At 40.8% G+C, this 18,373-nt stretch overlaps 1 protein-coding gene across 1 annotated transcript in view; it reads right to left on the minus strand.

Moving 5' to 3' along the window:
• LOC122796447 (death-associated protein 1-like) overlaps nt 1-18,004 on the minus strand; it is a 427,796-nt gene extending 409,792 nt beyond the window's left edge. The window contains exon 1 of the mRNA XM_044064924.1: nt 17,894-18,004. Within this exon, the coding sequence (XP_043920859.1) occupies nt 17,894-17,982 (89 nt within the window). The 5' untranslated portion in view covers nt 17,983-18,004. The remainder of the gene's footprint in view (nt 1-17,893) is intronic.
• Nucleotides 18,005-18,373: the final 369 nt, after the last annotated feature.

Genomic DNA, 18,373 nt, shown 5'->3' on the forward strand with positions numbered 1-18,373 from the left:
TCTCAATCAACATGGTGTTGTTCTTAATAAGTACGGTCAAAAATTCTTTTCCTACTTTGGTGAAAAATGAAATTAACTCACGATAGAAAGGAGTGTCCTTGCTAACACCGGTATGAAATTTTTAGAACCTTAAACCTTTCGGTGTTATATTAAGTTTCAATGTTCAAAATGTTTAATCTCAATGACAAGACTACAAAAGCGCTTTAAGCGCTTTTCTATTTCATCAAACAAGTCAAGCAGATTACTTCTACAGACATAATTCTTGTCTGTTCCCAACTCTTTGGAATGGATCATAATTACCATTCAAAATCGATTTAACATCTTTAAAAGCATCAATTTTTACATGCTGCTGACCTGCTGAAGTGGAAATAATGGTCTCTTCTCCATCAAAAGAGTCACCTGAGAAGTCATTGCTAGAATATCAGTCTGATTCATTCAGTCTAACCACCACAGTAGTTAAATGTCTTTCAGCTCACCAACTGCAAAAAACAAATTATTCAGGATACTTTCATGTGACCATGTTGTAGGATGGACTGTAAGAATCAGCAACTCCTCATTAGAAGCACCCGCCATGGTTGACTCAGCAAAAGAAACACCAAACAGGAGAAAATCAAGGGCAACCAAAGACCAGAGATGAAAATACAAACTGGAAAACTCACTGCTGGAAAGGCAGGTGCTCACAACTTAGTTTTTAGCATAAAATTCCTTTATTCTTCCGCTATTCTTGCAAACAAAAAACAACCATATCTAAACCCAAAGCAATTAATAAGCAGCCAATGAAAATATACCTGCAGCAAAACATTCTCATATATATATATATATATATATATATATATATATATATATATAAATACATACATACACACACATATATATCTGTATAGTTTTGCAAGACAAAGTTGCAGAATTAAATAAGTGTGTTAGAAGGTGCTGTCTTCAAAAGGAAAGAGTTCCTAACTTTGGTGGAACAGATTATTTCAGTGTATGAAAATAAAATGAGAGATTTACAAAGTTGCTGACTGACGTTGGCTAACAAAAGAAATTGCAAACTAGAACACAGAAGTAGCCTACATTACATAGGCTGCCTGGACTTTCCATGTAAACTGAAAGACTTGTGCCAAGTCAAGAGAGATCGTAAATCACAAGGAAAAAGAACAAAGTGAATTGGTGTTGGAACTCAAAAGGCAAAAATTACTTTATGGTTGTTGGGAGGCTGGCTTAATGGTTAAGGTGTTTGCCTTACAGACAAGCTGCAGGGTTTGATTTTCACTTGGGGTAATTAGCTAGACTTAAAATGGCCCACAAGGGCAGTCAGTCTAGTATGAACCTATGTGTATATGTGTTTACAAAGTAAGAAAGAAATCTGTAGCCTGGAGCTACAAATGGGTAGCATTTCTCTGCTTAAACTGAAATATCAAAATATGGAATCTGAGAATGAGTCACTAAAAGTACAACTTCAAGAGATGAGAAACCGAGTGGAGAACAGTACACCTGCTCATACACAATGAAGTAGCTCAGTCTGTGGGAAAAAATTAAAAACAAATGCAAGTAAACAGTTTGCAATGATCAGCAAGCACAAAGACTATATACAGAAAATAACTGAGGTGCAACATCAGTGATTTAAGTGCAAGTAAATTAACACATCTCAAAACTGCAACAAAAATACAAAAAGCCTTGTAAATGTCATACAGCAAGATGATGACACATTAATATGACACAAAGAAAGAAAAGTTTAAGTGAAGATGAAAGTTTAATAACTGACCCACTGACGGCATGTGGAAAATAGCAAGAATTTCAAGTGGATTTAAGTCATAGAAGACACGACCAAATGCATGGCCACTAAATGAAAAAAATCAGGAAACAGGAATAACAGTGCAGCAGACCTGAAAGACAGATTAATATGATTAATCATTAATGCCACAAATTTTTCAGAGAAGAAAATCAACCCTGCTGCCAGAGCGAAACTTTATTTCGGCTTTTCCCGGTTAGGGGTCACCACAGCGGAACTCCAGTCCGCTAATGATTGGCAGTGGATTTTTACGGTGTTGAGGTGCCAGCCCGATGCCCAGCCTTCAAAGAAGGCACACCCATTCACGCACACACCTACCTGCATGCCTTTTTAAAACGTTACAAGACCGCGGGGAGGACACATCAACCCAAATAAAAATATGCAGGATGACTACATGCCTCTTGTGGTGATGTGAGTTAGTGCCAGATATTCCAGAGAGAGTACAGCAGTGTATGTGCAACATATGCCAGCACAGCTAGCTGGAGTTTTCTAAAGAATTTTATGTCATTTGCATATCAAACTGATTTGTATAAATGCTTGTGTTGAAAATGTATTTGGTAAAGTTGCTTGTGTTAAAAAATGTACTAACAGTGGGTCCTGTTGGACAGAAAAAAAATACACCTGTATGTAAGACTGTACTTTAACTGTTGAAATGAATATATCACAACATAGGATACTGGAAGTGAAGAGGTTAATCTTAATCAACTAAATTTGAAAAATAGTCTGAAATTAGATTACCTGGTTTAGGCCATAAAGAGAGATGAAATGTCTGAGAGAAGCTTGGCTTAGTAGCACTGTTGGAAGAGTAGAAGTGTTAAAACTATTTTACAGCTTCCAGATGCTGTAGCACATCTTAGCAAAGCTGTGTGTGTGTGTGTGTGTGTGTGTGCGCGCATTATGACACATATGTGCAAGATCTTGGCTCAAGTTTCTAGTAAAAGTGGTAGTATGGGAAACAGAGTCAGGTGACCAGATGTGATGTCATTCTATAGCCAACACTGAAACAACATTTAGATATTAGTGACAGCTGCCACTCAGTTCTCAGCAGTCTGTTTTTGAAACCTGACAAAAAAGGACCACTCACCCACTTCATCTTGACTTGCTCTAATAAGTGAACTAGGGGACAGTAATTCTTTAGATCAGTCAGGAAAATATAGTGAGATTAGTTTATTTATTTATTTTATTTATTTCAGTTTGATGACTGGGGAAGTCTACTAGGCCTAAAAAGAGCCCGTTTTCAGTGGAAGCCCAGGGAAAAAAGTTCCAGTAACAATGACAAGCATATTAGTATATCCACATATAAAGCAAAGAAGTCACACAGCTTTAAGCAGCATTCTACAGTAAAAAAATTACATTCTACAATAATAATAAAATCTAGCAACTATGCAGTCCGAGAGTCATTAACTATGAATTACAATTGACTAGAAATTAACTATGAATTACAATTGACTAGAAATTGTTGGAAATAAACTATTAACAAAATTTGGAGATTAAGGAGGAGTATGAGGGCAAATGATGTGAGTGCAGAGATGATGCACAGAGTCAGAATGATGGGTTTTGATATAAGGGGTCCCTATGTGGGGAAGGAGCAAAGGCATTCCCACTTTGAAGATGGGTAGGAATGGAGAAGGGATTTAAAGTTAGAGTGGTTATGAGCATTTCAAACGGAGGGAGGAAGAGAGTTCCATAGTTTAGCTAAGGAGCAGGAGAGCAGTGTGCGCCCAGGTGGCCGTAAAGGGTTGTAGATTTTGAGCAGGTTAATTATTATTTTTCTGTATCTGTGTGAACCTTTCTATCTCTGTTATTTTTAATATTTCCTGTGATTGAAATTCTGTTTTTTATTGTAAACAGATATTTAGCAATTTCATGTTCTTTTATTATTTATTAATAAATGTATTTAAACGTTTCATTGTGGCTGATCTTTTATAGAATAGTTTAACCTTTGACAGTTGTTATATTTATTTGGTGATACTGTGGCCGCTCTTGAAAGCCTTGCTGTTTAGTCAACATTACCATTGCTATTAGTGTAGCTGTACCAGCCTTTCCCAGGTGTGTGTGTGTGTAAACCAAAGCTCAAAGAGACTGCGCATGTGTCAGATACTTTGAAGATGGGCACTGAGACCAGTGATTTCACAGAGATAGAGAGAGAAACCCAGCCCCAGGACTGAAGTGTGCTCCCTGTGTGCTCTTAAGGGAAATTGTGCTTGGTGCAAACAGCTGCATCTGGAAATACTGTGTGTATCTCTTTGTTCAAAGTGAACTGCCTCACCGCTGTCAGTGGTAAGGAATGAGGCTCCTCGATTACTGGCCCAGAGGATAGTTTACTTTAGTCAGGAAAAGCAGGCAAAGATGTCAGCAGAAGATTACGGCAAGCTGACAAAGAACCAGATGGCCAAGGTGTGCGAAACTGAAGAACTGATGCATGCCAACCTGACTAAAGAGGAAATTATTTCAGCCTTAGTTGCAGCTGCAGCACCAACCAGCAACCAGAATGATAACCAGTCTGGCATTGGGGATTTGCAGCCCACGGAAACAGGACAGCTCATCTTTTCCTTAGATGACTTAAAAACCCATCTTGAGTCTTGAACTAGAGTCCACATGTTGAAATTAGAATAAGCAGAGAGACTATGGTGTTTGGAGGCTGAAGAAAATGAGAAACAGTGCCAACATGACAGGGAGATGCTGACCATTCGTCAGGGTCATGAGGTAATGAGGAAGGGAATAATCAAACCCCAGAAGCAATAAAGGTCAGTAAATTTCTTCCACAGTTTACAGAGGGTGATAATTTTGATAGTTTTATTCATATATTTGAAAGAGTATGCAAACAGTATTAATGTGGACTAAGGGCTCTAGGTGTGGCTCCTGACCACCTTACTCCATGGTAAAGCCGTAACTGCCGTTTCTAAATTGTCTGATACTAACTGTTTAACTATGATAAAGTTAAACAATGTTTACTGGAAAGTTTTAAGTTAACACTTGAAGCTTACAGAATTTTGTGAGCAAGGCAGATGACAGTGTATGTGATTATATTGCAGAGTTAAGCACTTACTTTCATAGGTGAGTGATTGGGTGTCAAGTCACCACTTTTGAAAGGATGGCAGACCTTCTGGTGAGGGAACAAACCCTTAGCACTTTGCATGAGGACATGACAATCTGGTTGGCAGACCAGGAATGTAACTCTGCAGTTGATCTAAGGAGAAAAGGGGATCTCTATTTAGCACACAGGACATCACTGCACAATAAGAGGATACCCAGTGCTGCACATGGATAAGGAAACCCATGGTGGGCAGCCTAAACTACCCAAACAGAGTCCACCAGTAACAGGGGATGTCATTGGTTCAGGTACAACCAGGATCAAGGTTTAGATGTTTTAAATGTAACCAGTGAGGCCATGTAGCATACAGATGTCTACGGAAGTAATGTGGGGAACAAAAGGTGCGCGAGCCAGCAAGTGGGAGTAACAAAATGCCAGTGGTAATTTGTCTGGAGACAAGAGGGGTACTATACTATTATTAGAGTTTGTATCCTATCTTAGTGGATGGAAAACAGGCTGCTAAGAGAGAGAGAGAGAGACAGACTCTGACATAGCCATTGTGAAGACTGCAGTGGTTAGAGGAGCAGTACTTGCTTGGGCAGTCCACTTCAGTCACAGGTTTAGGAGGGACCCCATTCCAAATACCTTTGGCCAGGGTTCACCTTGACTGGGAGGGTGGAAAAGGAAACAAGCAAGTAGGCATGTTTGAGAATATCCTTGCAGATATCTTGATAGGGAATGATTCTGATAATGCAGTACCTTGTCTGCATGCAGTTAGGCTTGGAGACAGGCATGTGGGTCTGGTAGCCTGGAGGAGACTCAGACAGACCACGCACCTGAAGCGGGGACTGGTGGATGTGGCCATTTCAGGGAGGGAGCTACCCTGTAGCAGTCAAAGAGAAGGTGAACCACAGCTTCTGGTAGGTACTGATGTTCCCTTGGACAGAGTAACTGCAAGGGCAGAGGTGAATGGTAGCACCCAGGCTGACAGTGAGGCACCACTATCAGAAGACACCAGACTTCTTGTGGAAGGGGAGCTGGGAAAGGCCACAAAAGTAGAGTTGAGACAGGCTCAGCTCTTGGACCCTACACTAAAAGGCTTGAGGGAGGTAACTAGGGAGGCACCTGATTCTCAAAGAAAGGGCGAGTCTGCATACAGGGGCAAAGGATTGCTGTATAGAGAGTGGGCCCCTGAGGGAGGGCTAGAGGGTGAGGAAACACAGTAGTTGGTAGTGCCTACAGCCAACCTTCTGGTATTTCTAGCCATAGCCCATGACATTCATTTTGCAGGTCATATGGGCATAAAGCATACCAAGAGACATATTACACAGAACTTTTACTGGCCGGGGATGGCAAGGGATATAACAGGGTAATGCAGGACCTGTTAGCAGTGCTAACAATAGGCAAAGCAGGAGACAAGGTCAAAGCTTCTTTGATGCCTTTGCTTGTGATTGAGAAGCCATTTCAGAGCATAACTATGGATATTGTGGGACCTCTGAGTACCCCGGGTTCCACAGGGAAGAAGTATACCCTGGTGATAGCAGATTATGCTAGTAGATTGTGGCTCTGCCCTCCATCGAGGCAGAGAAGGTTGCAAATGCTTTGTTAGAGATTTTCAGCAGGCTAGGTTTCCCCAACAGAAATACTGACTGACAGAGGTGTCAATTTCATGTCAGACCTGCTGAATTCTCTGTGGGAGCACTCTGGGGTGAAGCACCTAAAGATCACCCCTACCACCCCCAGGCTAATGGCTTTGTGGAGGTTAAACTCTACACTAAAGACCATGCTATGAGCATTTGCAGACCAGTTTTAAGACACCGTGGGACAAATATTTGTCCCATCTGCTGTCTGCATACAGAGAGGTACCCCAGAAATCCACACTTTTTCACCCTTTAAGTTGCTGCATGGGCATGGGGTGAGAGGGCCTTTAGATTTGATTCATGATGAATGGGAGGGTGAGTGTGAATCCCACAAGGGGTCTTTTGCAACATATGTCCTAAACCTCAGGACAAGGCATAGGGAGCTCATAAGATTGGCCCAGGAGAAGCTAGCAGGACCCCAACAGTAGAAAAAGGTCTGGTATGACAGGAATGCTCCAGCCAAGAGTATGGTGGGACAGCAGGTTATGGTGCTCATTCCTGACACAATAAGCTGCAGGCAGCTTGGGAGGGACCTTTCAAAGTGGTAAGGAAGGTCAGTGATGTTAACTACATGGTAAACCTGCTAGGCAGGAGGAAAGAGCACAAATTGTACTAGGTTAACATGAAGCTTTACCATGATCTGAAGGCCCTGGTGCTGAGTATTTGCAGTGGATGGCAGGAGGAGTCTGAGGGGAACCTGGGGACTGATCTCAGTGAGGCTCGGACTGACACCTCAGTGGAAGGGATATCAATGTCTCAGCAGCTATCCATTAACTAAGTTCAAGAAATCCAAGAAGCACTACAGGAGCTTGGGGGCATGTTCACTGGGAAATCTGCATGCACCCACCTGGTGCAGCACCATGTGGATTACAGGACCCCAAACACCTATCAAGGAGGCCCCTTATAGGATGCCCGAGTGAGTCAGGCTAGCTCTGCAGGAGGAGATACAAGAAATGTTGGAACTGTGGGTAATCCAAGAGTCCAGCAGTACGTGGGCCTCCCAAGTGGTGCTGTAACCAAAAAAAGATGAAAGGGTGAAAAAGTGTGGATTTGTGTGTGGACTACAGAAAACTAAATAGTCAAAGTCAGATGCTTACCCCATGCCTAGAACAGACAAAGCCTTAAAGCAAGGGCTACTGGCAGGTGCCCTTGACTCCCACCACTAGACAGACGTCAGCCTTTGTGACTCCTTTCAGATTATACGAGTTCACATCATGAAGATGCCCTTTGGGATGACAAATGCCCCAGCAACCTTCCAGAGGCTGGCAGATCCTATCCTAGCAGGAGATTATGCCCTTGCTTTCCTAGACGATTATGCTATCTAGAGCCATTCCTGGAAACAGCACCTTCAGCATGTCAGGGAGGTCCTGGGCAGACTGCAAAGGCCAGGGTTGACCATTAATTAAGCTCAGTATGTACCAGGTGGGTATGGCACAGGTCTGCTACCTGGACACAGAATGGGGAGTGGTATGTTCAGGTCAGAACCTGCCAAAGTGCAAGATATTCAGGAGTGGCCTGCCCCCATTACCAAAAAGTGGGCGCGGGCATTCTGGGGAACAGCAGAATACAACAGAAAGTTAGTCCCCAATTACAGTACAACAGCTGCTCCCCTCACAGACCCGACAAGGAAAAACAAACCAGATAAGATGGTGTGGATCCCAGGATGCGAGCAGGCATTCCAAAAGCTTTAAGGGGCTTGGGATGACCCCCTGTGTTAGCCAGTCCAAAGTACAGCAAATAATTTGTTGTGCAGGTGGATCCTTTGAACCATGGGGTAAGGGCTATATTTAACCAGGTTTCCTCTGAAGGAGAACAGCACCCAGTTGTATATCTCAGCTATAGACTCCAATCCAGGGAGGAATGTTAGGCAGCTGTAGAAAAATAATGTCTAGCCATACTATGGGCACTGCAGAAACTTCAACCTTATCTGTATGGAAGGAAATTCACTGTAGTTAGACCACAATCCCTTAACATGGCTACATCGAGCCAGTCAGAAAAATGCCAAGTTATTAAGATGGAGCCTAGGGTCGCAGACATATGACATAGCGCACACTATACTAGGTCAGCAATGCCAATGCAGACAGGCTCTCAAGACAGGGTATGGGTTGATGCATTCCCAGACAAGATTATTCGTCTGAAGCAACATTTCTCCACAATCACTTGAGAAACTAGCTTGAGTCTTTAAAGGAGAGAGATGTGATGAGGGAGAGTAGGGAAGTGGATGTGTAACGTATGCTAACAGAGTTAGCTGGAGTTTTGCAAATAATTTTATGTCATTTCTATATCAAACTAATATGTACAGATGTTTGTATTTAAAATGTATTTGTACAATTGCTTGTGTTAAAAGTGTGCCAACAGTGGGTTCTGTTGGACAGAAAAGCAAGAAATACACCTGTATGTCAGACTGTACTGTAACTGTTGAAATGAATATACTGCAACAGAGGACACTGAAAGAGAAGAGGTTAATCTCAGTCCAGCTAACTTTGGAAAATAGTCTGAAATTAAATTACCTGGTTTAGGCCATAAAGATTGTATCAAACAATTCTGACTGCAGCCAGAGATGAAATGTTGCAGCCAGAGTTGAAATGTCTGTGAGAAACCTGGCTTAGTGGCTCTGTAGGAAGAGTGGAAGTGTTAATCCTGTTTTTTTTTTTACAGCGTCCAGATGCTGTAACACATCTTAGCAAATCTCTGTGTGTGCAAGTTATATGACACATATACTCAAGATTCTAGTAAAAGGGGTAGTGTGGCAACCAGAGTCAAGTGACCAGATGTGATGTCACTGTATGGCCAGCATGGAAATATATAGATATTAGTGAGAACTGTCACTCAGCTGTCAGCAATCTTTTTCTGAAACCTGACAAAGACGGATCACTCATCCACTTCATCATGCCTTGCTCTATTAAGTGAACTAGGGGACAATAATTCTTTAGATCCCTCAGGAAAACAGTGAGATTTGTTAAGTATTGTTCTTCTGCATCTGTGTGAACCTTTCCATCTGTGTTATGTTTAATATTTCATGTGAAACTCTGGTGTTTATAGTAAATAGATATTTAGCATTTTCATGTTATTATTATTTATTATTAAATATATTTAAACTTTTCATAGTGGCTGGTCTTCTAGAGAATATTTTAACCTTTGAGACTACTTATATTTATTTGGTGACACTGTGGCCGCTCTTGAAAGCCTTGCTGTTTGGTCAACATTACCACTGGTTTGTTTGAGTCCTTTGGCTTTTCCCGGTTAGGGGTCGCCACAGCGGAACTCCGGTCCGCTAATGATTGGTAGTGGATTTTTACGTACCGGGTTACCAGCCCTGACGCACAACCTTCAAAGAAGGCACGCCCCATTCACGTATGCCTCCACACAGAAGACGCTCTAGCTGAGAATCGAACGGGACAAAGTCTTGCTATGAGGCGATAATGCTACCGCAGCAGCACCACCGCAGATTAATTTCACTCAATACAATTAGGTATCCTGGTAACAGCCTTAGAGCAGCTGGCTTTGTGGGTGTTCTGGTGGCAGTGTATCTACCTTAAAGTCTGGGCAAAGATAGTAAAGCTGTAAAGCTGTGTCAGCCTTTCCCAGATTTGTGTGTGTGAGCTACTCTGAACAGGGACACTGACAGCACCGATTTCAGAGAGGGTGGTGAAGGACCTGGCTAAGGACTTAACTCTATAGCTGTGTCAGTGGGGAGGAGTCTAATTTGGGGCCTGGAAAGAGAGAGAGAGAAAGCCAGCCCCAGGACCGGAGTGTGCTCCCTGTGTGCTTTTAAGGGAAATTGTGCTTGGTGCAGAGGGCTGCATCTGGAAATACTGTGTGTATCTATCTTTGTTACAAGTGAACTTCCCTCATCAGTATCAGTGGTGAGGATTGAGGCTCCCTGATTAGTGGCCCAGAGGAGGGACATCACACCTCTATTCACACATAATGTGATCATGACTGCCTTGAGTAATGCTCTGGATCAATGTAGAAGGAACTAACAGAACAGAAGAACTGGTGCACAATAAAAAAATAAAAAATGCATTAAACTACACAGTGAATCAGGTTCAACTCACAGTTGCAGAAATTGAGCCGAAATAGTGAAGAGCATGAGAGGAAACTAAACACCACAAATAAACTGAAACGCTAGGAAAGGAATGCACTAATCCAAAGTTGGTGTTAGAGGCAGCAAAGTGTTTTAGGGCTACAGACCAATTAATAAGCCTAAGAAGAAAGTTTGCATTGGGAACTGCAAGTGCTGCAAGACTAATGCTGTTTGTTACTGCACTGGATTTCTTCAAGACTGGCATACTTCCATTCTTTCATACTTTTTGGTAATATTTTATTGTAGTTTAAGCAGTTTTTTTTGGAGTGTTAACAGTTATTCGCTGATCTGTCTTCCATCCACAGATTATAAATGAATAACAAAGTAATTAGTTGACAAAAATAGTGGTATAGATTCAATCTTAGACTAGACACTAACCAGTAATCAAAATAATACAGGTAGCTACGGTAGTCTGGCTGAAATTATAAGTGACCATTTGCCCATTTTTATCCTTAGAAATTACAACATCTTTAACAAAATAAATTTTCTACAACAGAGTACACAACTTAACTACATTAAAAACAACACAGTTAATAACACACTAAAAAGTTGCAACTCTCCACTAAATTATGCAGTTACCTATTTTAACGCTAATGTTCTAAAAATGGTAGATGAGCAAGCCCTCATTAGAAATAAAAGAAAAAAAATTAAACCCGGCTCAACGGCTAAAAAAAGGAAACAAAACCGCTAATACAACAGAGAGAGGGCATGGAAACTCTGTACACAAACTAAAACACAAGACAACTGAGAAATCTTACAAAGCGTCAAACAAAAAATTACAACCCTGCTACTGTGCCCTTCAGCAAAGATACTGCAATAATCCTAAAGTTTTCTGGAAATCTATTAATAAGGTACTCAATTCAGGACAGACCACTACAATGACACCTAAAACTACCAATATCATACATTTTATAGCCAAGCAATTTAAGACTCACTTTATTCAATCTGTTCTTAACCTCCTAGACTCAGTTCTAGGTAAAATCAGTTCTAGGTCTCTTAGAGGGTGAAGGCTGGCTTCCCCTAATTAAAGTAATAAGGTCTTCAGCCATTCTTATCATTTGTTTTTTTTAGGCATATGGACCTGACCATGCGGTTTGGATGACTGTTTTCTCGGCGTGGGTTGAGTTTTAGGCCTTGAAGAAGAAGATGGCGTTGGTTTGAAATGCAAGTCAGTAGGCCTGAATACACCCTGCACAACGGCTCCGGACCCTTCCAAGGTAGAGACATCCGCAGGTTCCATAGTCGAAGAAGCATCTCGCGGCATACCGGACTCCAAATGGGTCTAAGTAGAGGACTGCGAATCTGAAGTAGCGGGTATCAGGGGCTGCAAAAGCGCCTGAATACCGGCAAACTGGCAATTAGCTTAACAGAAGTATCGTCAGCAGCTTTGGACCTATGCGGTCTGTCTCTGTCTTTATCTTTATGTTTGTTCGGAATGTCAACAGTCGGGTGGCTTACCGAAGCCATTTCTGGATAGTTAAACTGAGTACCAAAATAATTTGCTGCAAAAAGAAACTTGACGGTGAATAGTCCGTGGGTTGAATAAGGCACAAAACCGACAGCGATGGACGTCGTGGTCTGGGCCTAAGCAAGGAATGCAGTCAGAATGAAAATCTTTATGAGGTATTTGCTTTCCACAGGTAATACAATTGTTAACTTTTACTGACATCAGTTAAGAACACGCTTTTTCCCCAACGGGGTACTTAGCTTTTTTGAAGACTTTGGTTCTGAAACTTGAAAACAAAAATTTCAGGAGTCGGCCGACCAGCACTTGCGAACTACTGCTTTGGGCACCGTGTGGCAAGAAAGACTGATGTAATGGCGTTGGCTGCATGTTTTATACCCCTGATGTCATGGAAGAAGAGACAGAATCTGATGCAGGGATCCAAGACTTGATATTCAGGCCGGCTGAGGGCTACCTGCAGGCAGATAACCCAAATATAATGACTGCAACAGTGAAACACAAAGAACATCAGGAAAAGGTTTAATCACTGGGAATTGCAAGTACTTTAAACTATTGCCAATTGTATCTGTACTGGATTTTTCATACATAGCCCAATCCCTGTTGTGTTTTTACACTTAGTGGCTCTTAGACAGCACCAAGGCATAGAGGCATGAAGCATAGACGACCCAGGTTCAACAAGTAGGTGCTGGCAGGGAGAATGGGTGGTCAGTACTGGGGGTGGGGGTGGGCAGATGAAAGGTGCAAGGGCCCAAAGTGACAGGAGTGAAAAGGCAGGGGGCTAGGAAACCTATCATGATATGCTTCAAGTGAGGGGTATAGCTACTTGTCGATGCCAGCTCTATGTAGAAGTGTAGAGAGGCTTAGCATGCCTCACCCACTGCATGATCCAAAGTAGATTGTCAGAACAAATAATGGGGAGTAAATGAGGTCGGTTATAAACTAGAAATCCTCCGAACTGAGAGACAGATGGCACAACCCTCTCAGGACAACCTTAGATTCCATGTCTGCCCCAGCATAAAAAAACAGTAATAGTCCAGGGATAGACTGGAGTGGCTGGTAGAGCCAGTGATGGATATGGGGCAGTGGGGACAGCAGTAAGAATGAAGTGGTGGGGGCTTAGTGACTCTTGTGTTGCCCACTCCTACAGTAAATTTCACTTTGGAAGCTCTTTCCAGTCTAATCTCACCTGCTCATACTACTGGGCACTAAAGGATCCAAATGGGAAAGTTGTTTCCTTAGGCTGTTGGAGCTGCCCTCTATTTTCATATGTTCCTACACTATCAGTGTATACTACAATATACAAGGTATTAACCCCCCGTCTTTCCATCTTGCTTTTTTAATTGGCAATATATGAAACAAGACTACCAATCGCTGGAGAGTTCATGAACTGCTTCTAAGAAATCAGCTTGGGATAAGTTCTTCTGTTTTGCTCCTGTTGAGAGATGGGTCAGAGGGACATTTTCTAGCCTTCCTAGAGATCTCCAATCATTGGAAAGCCTAAGAACTGCTTCTTAGGAGCCATCTTTGGATTAATGTTACTGCTTTACACCTGGTGAAAGAAGTATAGGGACATTGATTAGGGACAGCCTCCGACTGGGCAGTGTGTACGAGATTTCCCTGAATTATCTGGTTGCTGTTTTGCTGGGAACCTCTTCATTTTTAAATTTGGACCTTTGTGCGGCTTGCCTTTCTGTTGTGCCAAGCCACTGTAAGGCTCTCCAGGGGATCTAACAAGAGAAGAAAGTGTACTGACCCAACAGCATCTGGGATAATACTCCTTTCTCAGGAACCAGCTTGGGATTAGTGCTGTTGTGCCGCTGGTGAAAGAAGCAACAAAGGGTTGCTGCTTCCTAGCTGCATGAAGGTGTGGTGAAACCAGCACTAGTATCCAGGAAGTAGATAATAGGCAAATCACCAATATTCATCATTCTTGGCAGATCTAATTCTGTCGTTTCACTAAGTGTGCTGGATTAGTTACCATCTAACCTACCTTAATAGTATCACCTAAAATGCTTCATCCAGAAATCTTCGGGGTCTTCTATAACAGTCTCCTTCCAATCCTTCAGTATTGTGACAAGACCCAGTCCTCCACCCTCTGGCAACATGGCTCAACAGTTTGATTACGTTAGTGTTCTAAGGCAGTGAGTAGTTCAATGCTTCTACAGTAGATATTTGCATCTGTTGCAAGTTGTACTAAAGAAACATGAGACCCAGTCTTCTGCTCTCTTCCAGACCCAGCCTGTGTCTCATTCCAACAATTTCTCTCTTTCCATCAGAGAGGCCAACATCTCCAATAATCAATCTCACACTGCTTTTCTCTCTCGCTCTATACAGTCCTTTGTCTCTTTGCCAAAAAGGTCCGCACCTCTCACTCCCTCTGATCATCTGGTTTAGAAGATGGGACTGTGGCATCCTACTCTCAAGGCAGGTGCAGTTCCTCCTCCCAGACTGCCCAAAACTGCATCCCAGAATACCGCAAAGCAGTCAATAGGACGCACTATTCCATTATTATATATTTATTTATCTGCAACTATGTACACACAAATAGTTCCCCTACATTTGACAGAATGTACTTTTGCACGACAAAGACAGGGGTGTGAATTAAAGGAAAAATCCACCTTAGAACTAAGAAAGCATTTTCTTTCATTATATTATTGTTTTTGAGCTATTTTAATGCCTCAAAATAACCCCAAGTGCTTCTTTTACAATTTTAATGTGTTTCTCTCAAAATGGTGGATGATGGGGCCTGCCTTGGTAATGTGATCTTGTTTTCTTGCTTTCATTCCTTCTTCCCAGAATATATTTCAAGTCCTCTTTATATGACTCATGTTAGACATAAGGAAGTGGTGCTGCTTTCTTGTGCCATTAAGATTGAACGGCAGGACTCTGAAGCAATGTCATCTAAACACACCTTCTGTAACAGAGCTGCTTTTATGTTTACCTAACTGAGCCTCATTTATGTGTCTGTCAGAGCTTGTGCTACACTATAAATAGCTTTTAGCTACTTGCAGCAAAAGAAAGTAGCAGTTTTTTTTTATAAGTGGAGTCTTTTGTAGTCCTAAAAGATTTGACAAACCCTCCCAGACACTCTCGTGCTGAGGTGTGAAAACTTACTGCAGTAAATGATCCTTGCTGTACATTTATAAGTGACAAGTAGTAGGACTCTAAACTTAGTCTGTCTGCTAATTCCCAATGCCTTTAGTGTGAGGATTTTTCTCTCTTCTGAATGATGCGGACTTAAAATGTGCTTTACTAATTACTCAATTATTTCTGTCATGTTTACCCTCCTTTTTTCTATTTCATATTTATTTATACTTTGGTATCCAGGAAAGTGAAATGGTCCCAGGACCCTTTTCATCCACAACTTAGGTTAAATTAGCAAAGATAATAATTACCAAATACACTTAGCAGTACAAAGAAAAAATATTGACATAAAGGCAGTGACCAAGACCTGCATGTGCAACACACAGCCAATGTGTGACAGTGACCAAGTAAATCATTGAGCAACATTTACTAGAATATATACATTAATAATGCTTAGCTATACTATGTTGATTATAAATAATTCATTGCACATATATGCACACACATATATATGGGTCTACTTAATTTGCCCTAACTTCCAAATGACTGACACCCATTTGCTTGACCCCATTTGACCGACAAGTATTATTGGCAAGTAAATGGAATATGCCCCCATCCCCACTTTAGTGTGACCCTGGAGTTAGAATATATAGTTGGGGGGGTGTGGGGGACGAAGCCCCCCACTTAATTTCATATTATATTGTTTGGTTTTGATTTAATATTGCTTAGTAAAACAAAAGTAAGTGGGGGGCTTTACAAGAAAAAAAGTTTTCTGATTTTTCTCTAAATGTCACAGAAATCTTTGATACCGCATTTAAGTTATCTTAACATATAAACTATTATAATTTATTATAAATAACATTTAATGCTTAGCATTTCAATACTGTGTAGGGAGTGTTACGTTCCCCCCCCTCTGCAATAAAAACAATGGAAAACTATGTCATGCAGGTGGAGACTAACTTCTCTGCAAAGTATGTGAGAAGTTGAGTTAAAAAAAAGTAGGTGGGCTTTCCCTTTCTAAAACTCGAATGCAAGGAAATAAAAGTTTTAAAAAGTACAAGCAGGTTTCTGGTACCTACATAATGCTAGAACCATATGGTAAGGAGAAAAGAAACCTAACGATTGAGTTAAACTGTATGAGATGGTGGAGTTTTCCTTTAATATTGATGGTACAGATGGCCGAACAGTGGATATGTCAATGGTGTGGAATGTTGATAAATATAAATGGGCTTGGGGGGAGGAGTTTGTGTGTATGTGTGTGTGTGTGTGTGTGTGTGTGTGTGTGTGTGTGTGTGTGTGTGTGTGTGTGTGTGTGTGTTAGGGTTAAGGTTAGGGGGTTAGGATTGGTGATGACTGAAGGATGGCTGTTGTGTGTTTGTGTGTCAGCTTGTGTATTTTAGGGTAAGGTTAGGGATAGATGTAGTGCGTGCTGGTGAATGTTTATGTGTCTACGTCTGTCTTGCATAGTGGCAATGTTTCGAGAAGGTTCTAATGATGTTAAGGTGTAGGGTTAGGAAAGTGGGAGGGTTAAGGTTAGCACCAATTACTAAGGTGGTGCAGAGGGGCAGAGCTAACAAACCCTAATGCTGCCCCTTCCCCCAACCCTTAACGTCACTAAAAGTTTAGCATAACATTGCCACTATTCAGACAAATTTGCGGCTATTGTTACGGGGGGGGGGGGGAGTAGTTTTAATATCAAGAGAGGAAATAGTTTTCCTCTTGCAATATTAAATGTTTTTGGTTTTGCTTGCTATTGTGCATGATTAAACTTATTTTGTAGGTGTTATACATATGACAATAGGGCAGTTCTATCATACACAACAGAACCATACACATACATACATGCATGTGTACAACACACATGCTCGCATGTCTATGCACAATATGCATGTATGTATATATGTAGATAAACACCTAGACAGCTTTATAAAAACTGTGGTTTGGCATAGAGGAAAATCAAACATATGCAGCAGAATAACAGCAGGAAGAGAGAAAGAAAGAAAGCAATACTTTTCAAAAGTCAGTAAATGAAACTAACAAATTCAAGTTCATAAAGAAATGCCAACTCAATAATGACTACCTGTTGTTCTTTAATAAAAAGTCCCTTAGAATAGATACTTGCCCAAAGTAAAACTAAATAATTTATCTTACAAGTCCACATTCCTAGTGGAAATGAATTCTGTATGCCTAATTTTTTGAATGAGTTATTTTGCACTTAATACATCAATGCGTGCATAACAGAAAAATGCTACCTCGTGTGTTAGGGACACTATTTTGCTGACCATGCTTGGTGAATGGAAATTTCATTATTTCCAAAATGCAGAAGCCCTACAGTTATGGCAGTAAAGGTGTAGTGATGAAGGGGGCTCTGTTCCTTGAATGCAGCGTACTGGAGGAGTTCTACACCCCAAACAAATGTCTCTTGTTTTTACTCTGCAGAGTGTACATGAAGTAGACATCATTAGATCAAGTACTAACAGATTAATGATAATGAATAGTTATAAGTATGAAAATAAATTGCCAATGAGATCTTATAAGTCTTTTGAGCTGCATGAACTAGAAATTTCAAAAGATCAATGACTGTTAGAAATATCACACTGTTTAAACGCAGTTTATAACAGTGATAGCTCTTATGTTGATTCTGCATTTTTTCATTTTTAGGTTACCCCAGAAAACAATACAGTTACTTTGAAACATGTTTTCTAATTATTCTGCATACTTAATAAAAAAAAAAAAAAAAACTGCTGATACAGGACCTTCTTTGTTGACATAAAACTCAAGAATCTGTTCCCACCTGGTTTCATATTCTTCATTGTCTTTATCTTCATTTTTCTTTTCCTCTTTGCCCTCTGTTAGGTGAGGATGTTTCTGAACAATCCGCATTCCACCTGCTCGAACTTGGAGAAAAAAAAAAATATATATATATATATATATATATATATATATATATATATATATATATATAAAATATGCTTACAAACTTTTAAAGCAGTTCATCAAACTGAAACAAATTATTTTTGCAAATATAATGGCCGTAACCTGTTCAGCTTACACACATACATATACACAAAGATATACATACACGCAGACCTATACAAAGACACACATACACACAGATACCTATACAAAGGTGCTTACAAATGAAGAATGACTTATTGCTCTCATTGAGCATTTCTGCCCTAATCATCTGTCTCAGTGCAAATTCTAGCAGTATTTTATGTTAGAAAATTTAACTCTCAAAGTCACCTACATTCACTCCCATTACAATTAAAAT

Source organism: Protopterus annectens, chromosome 3.part0 (assembly GCF_019279795.1).
Source record: "Protopterus annectens isolate FY-2018-M chromosome 3.part0, PAN1.0, whole genome shotgun sequence".
NCBI lineage: Eukaryota > Metazoa > Chordata > Ceratodontiformes > Protopteridae > Protopterus > Protopterus annectens.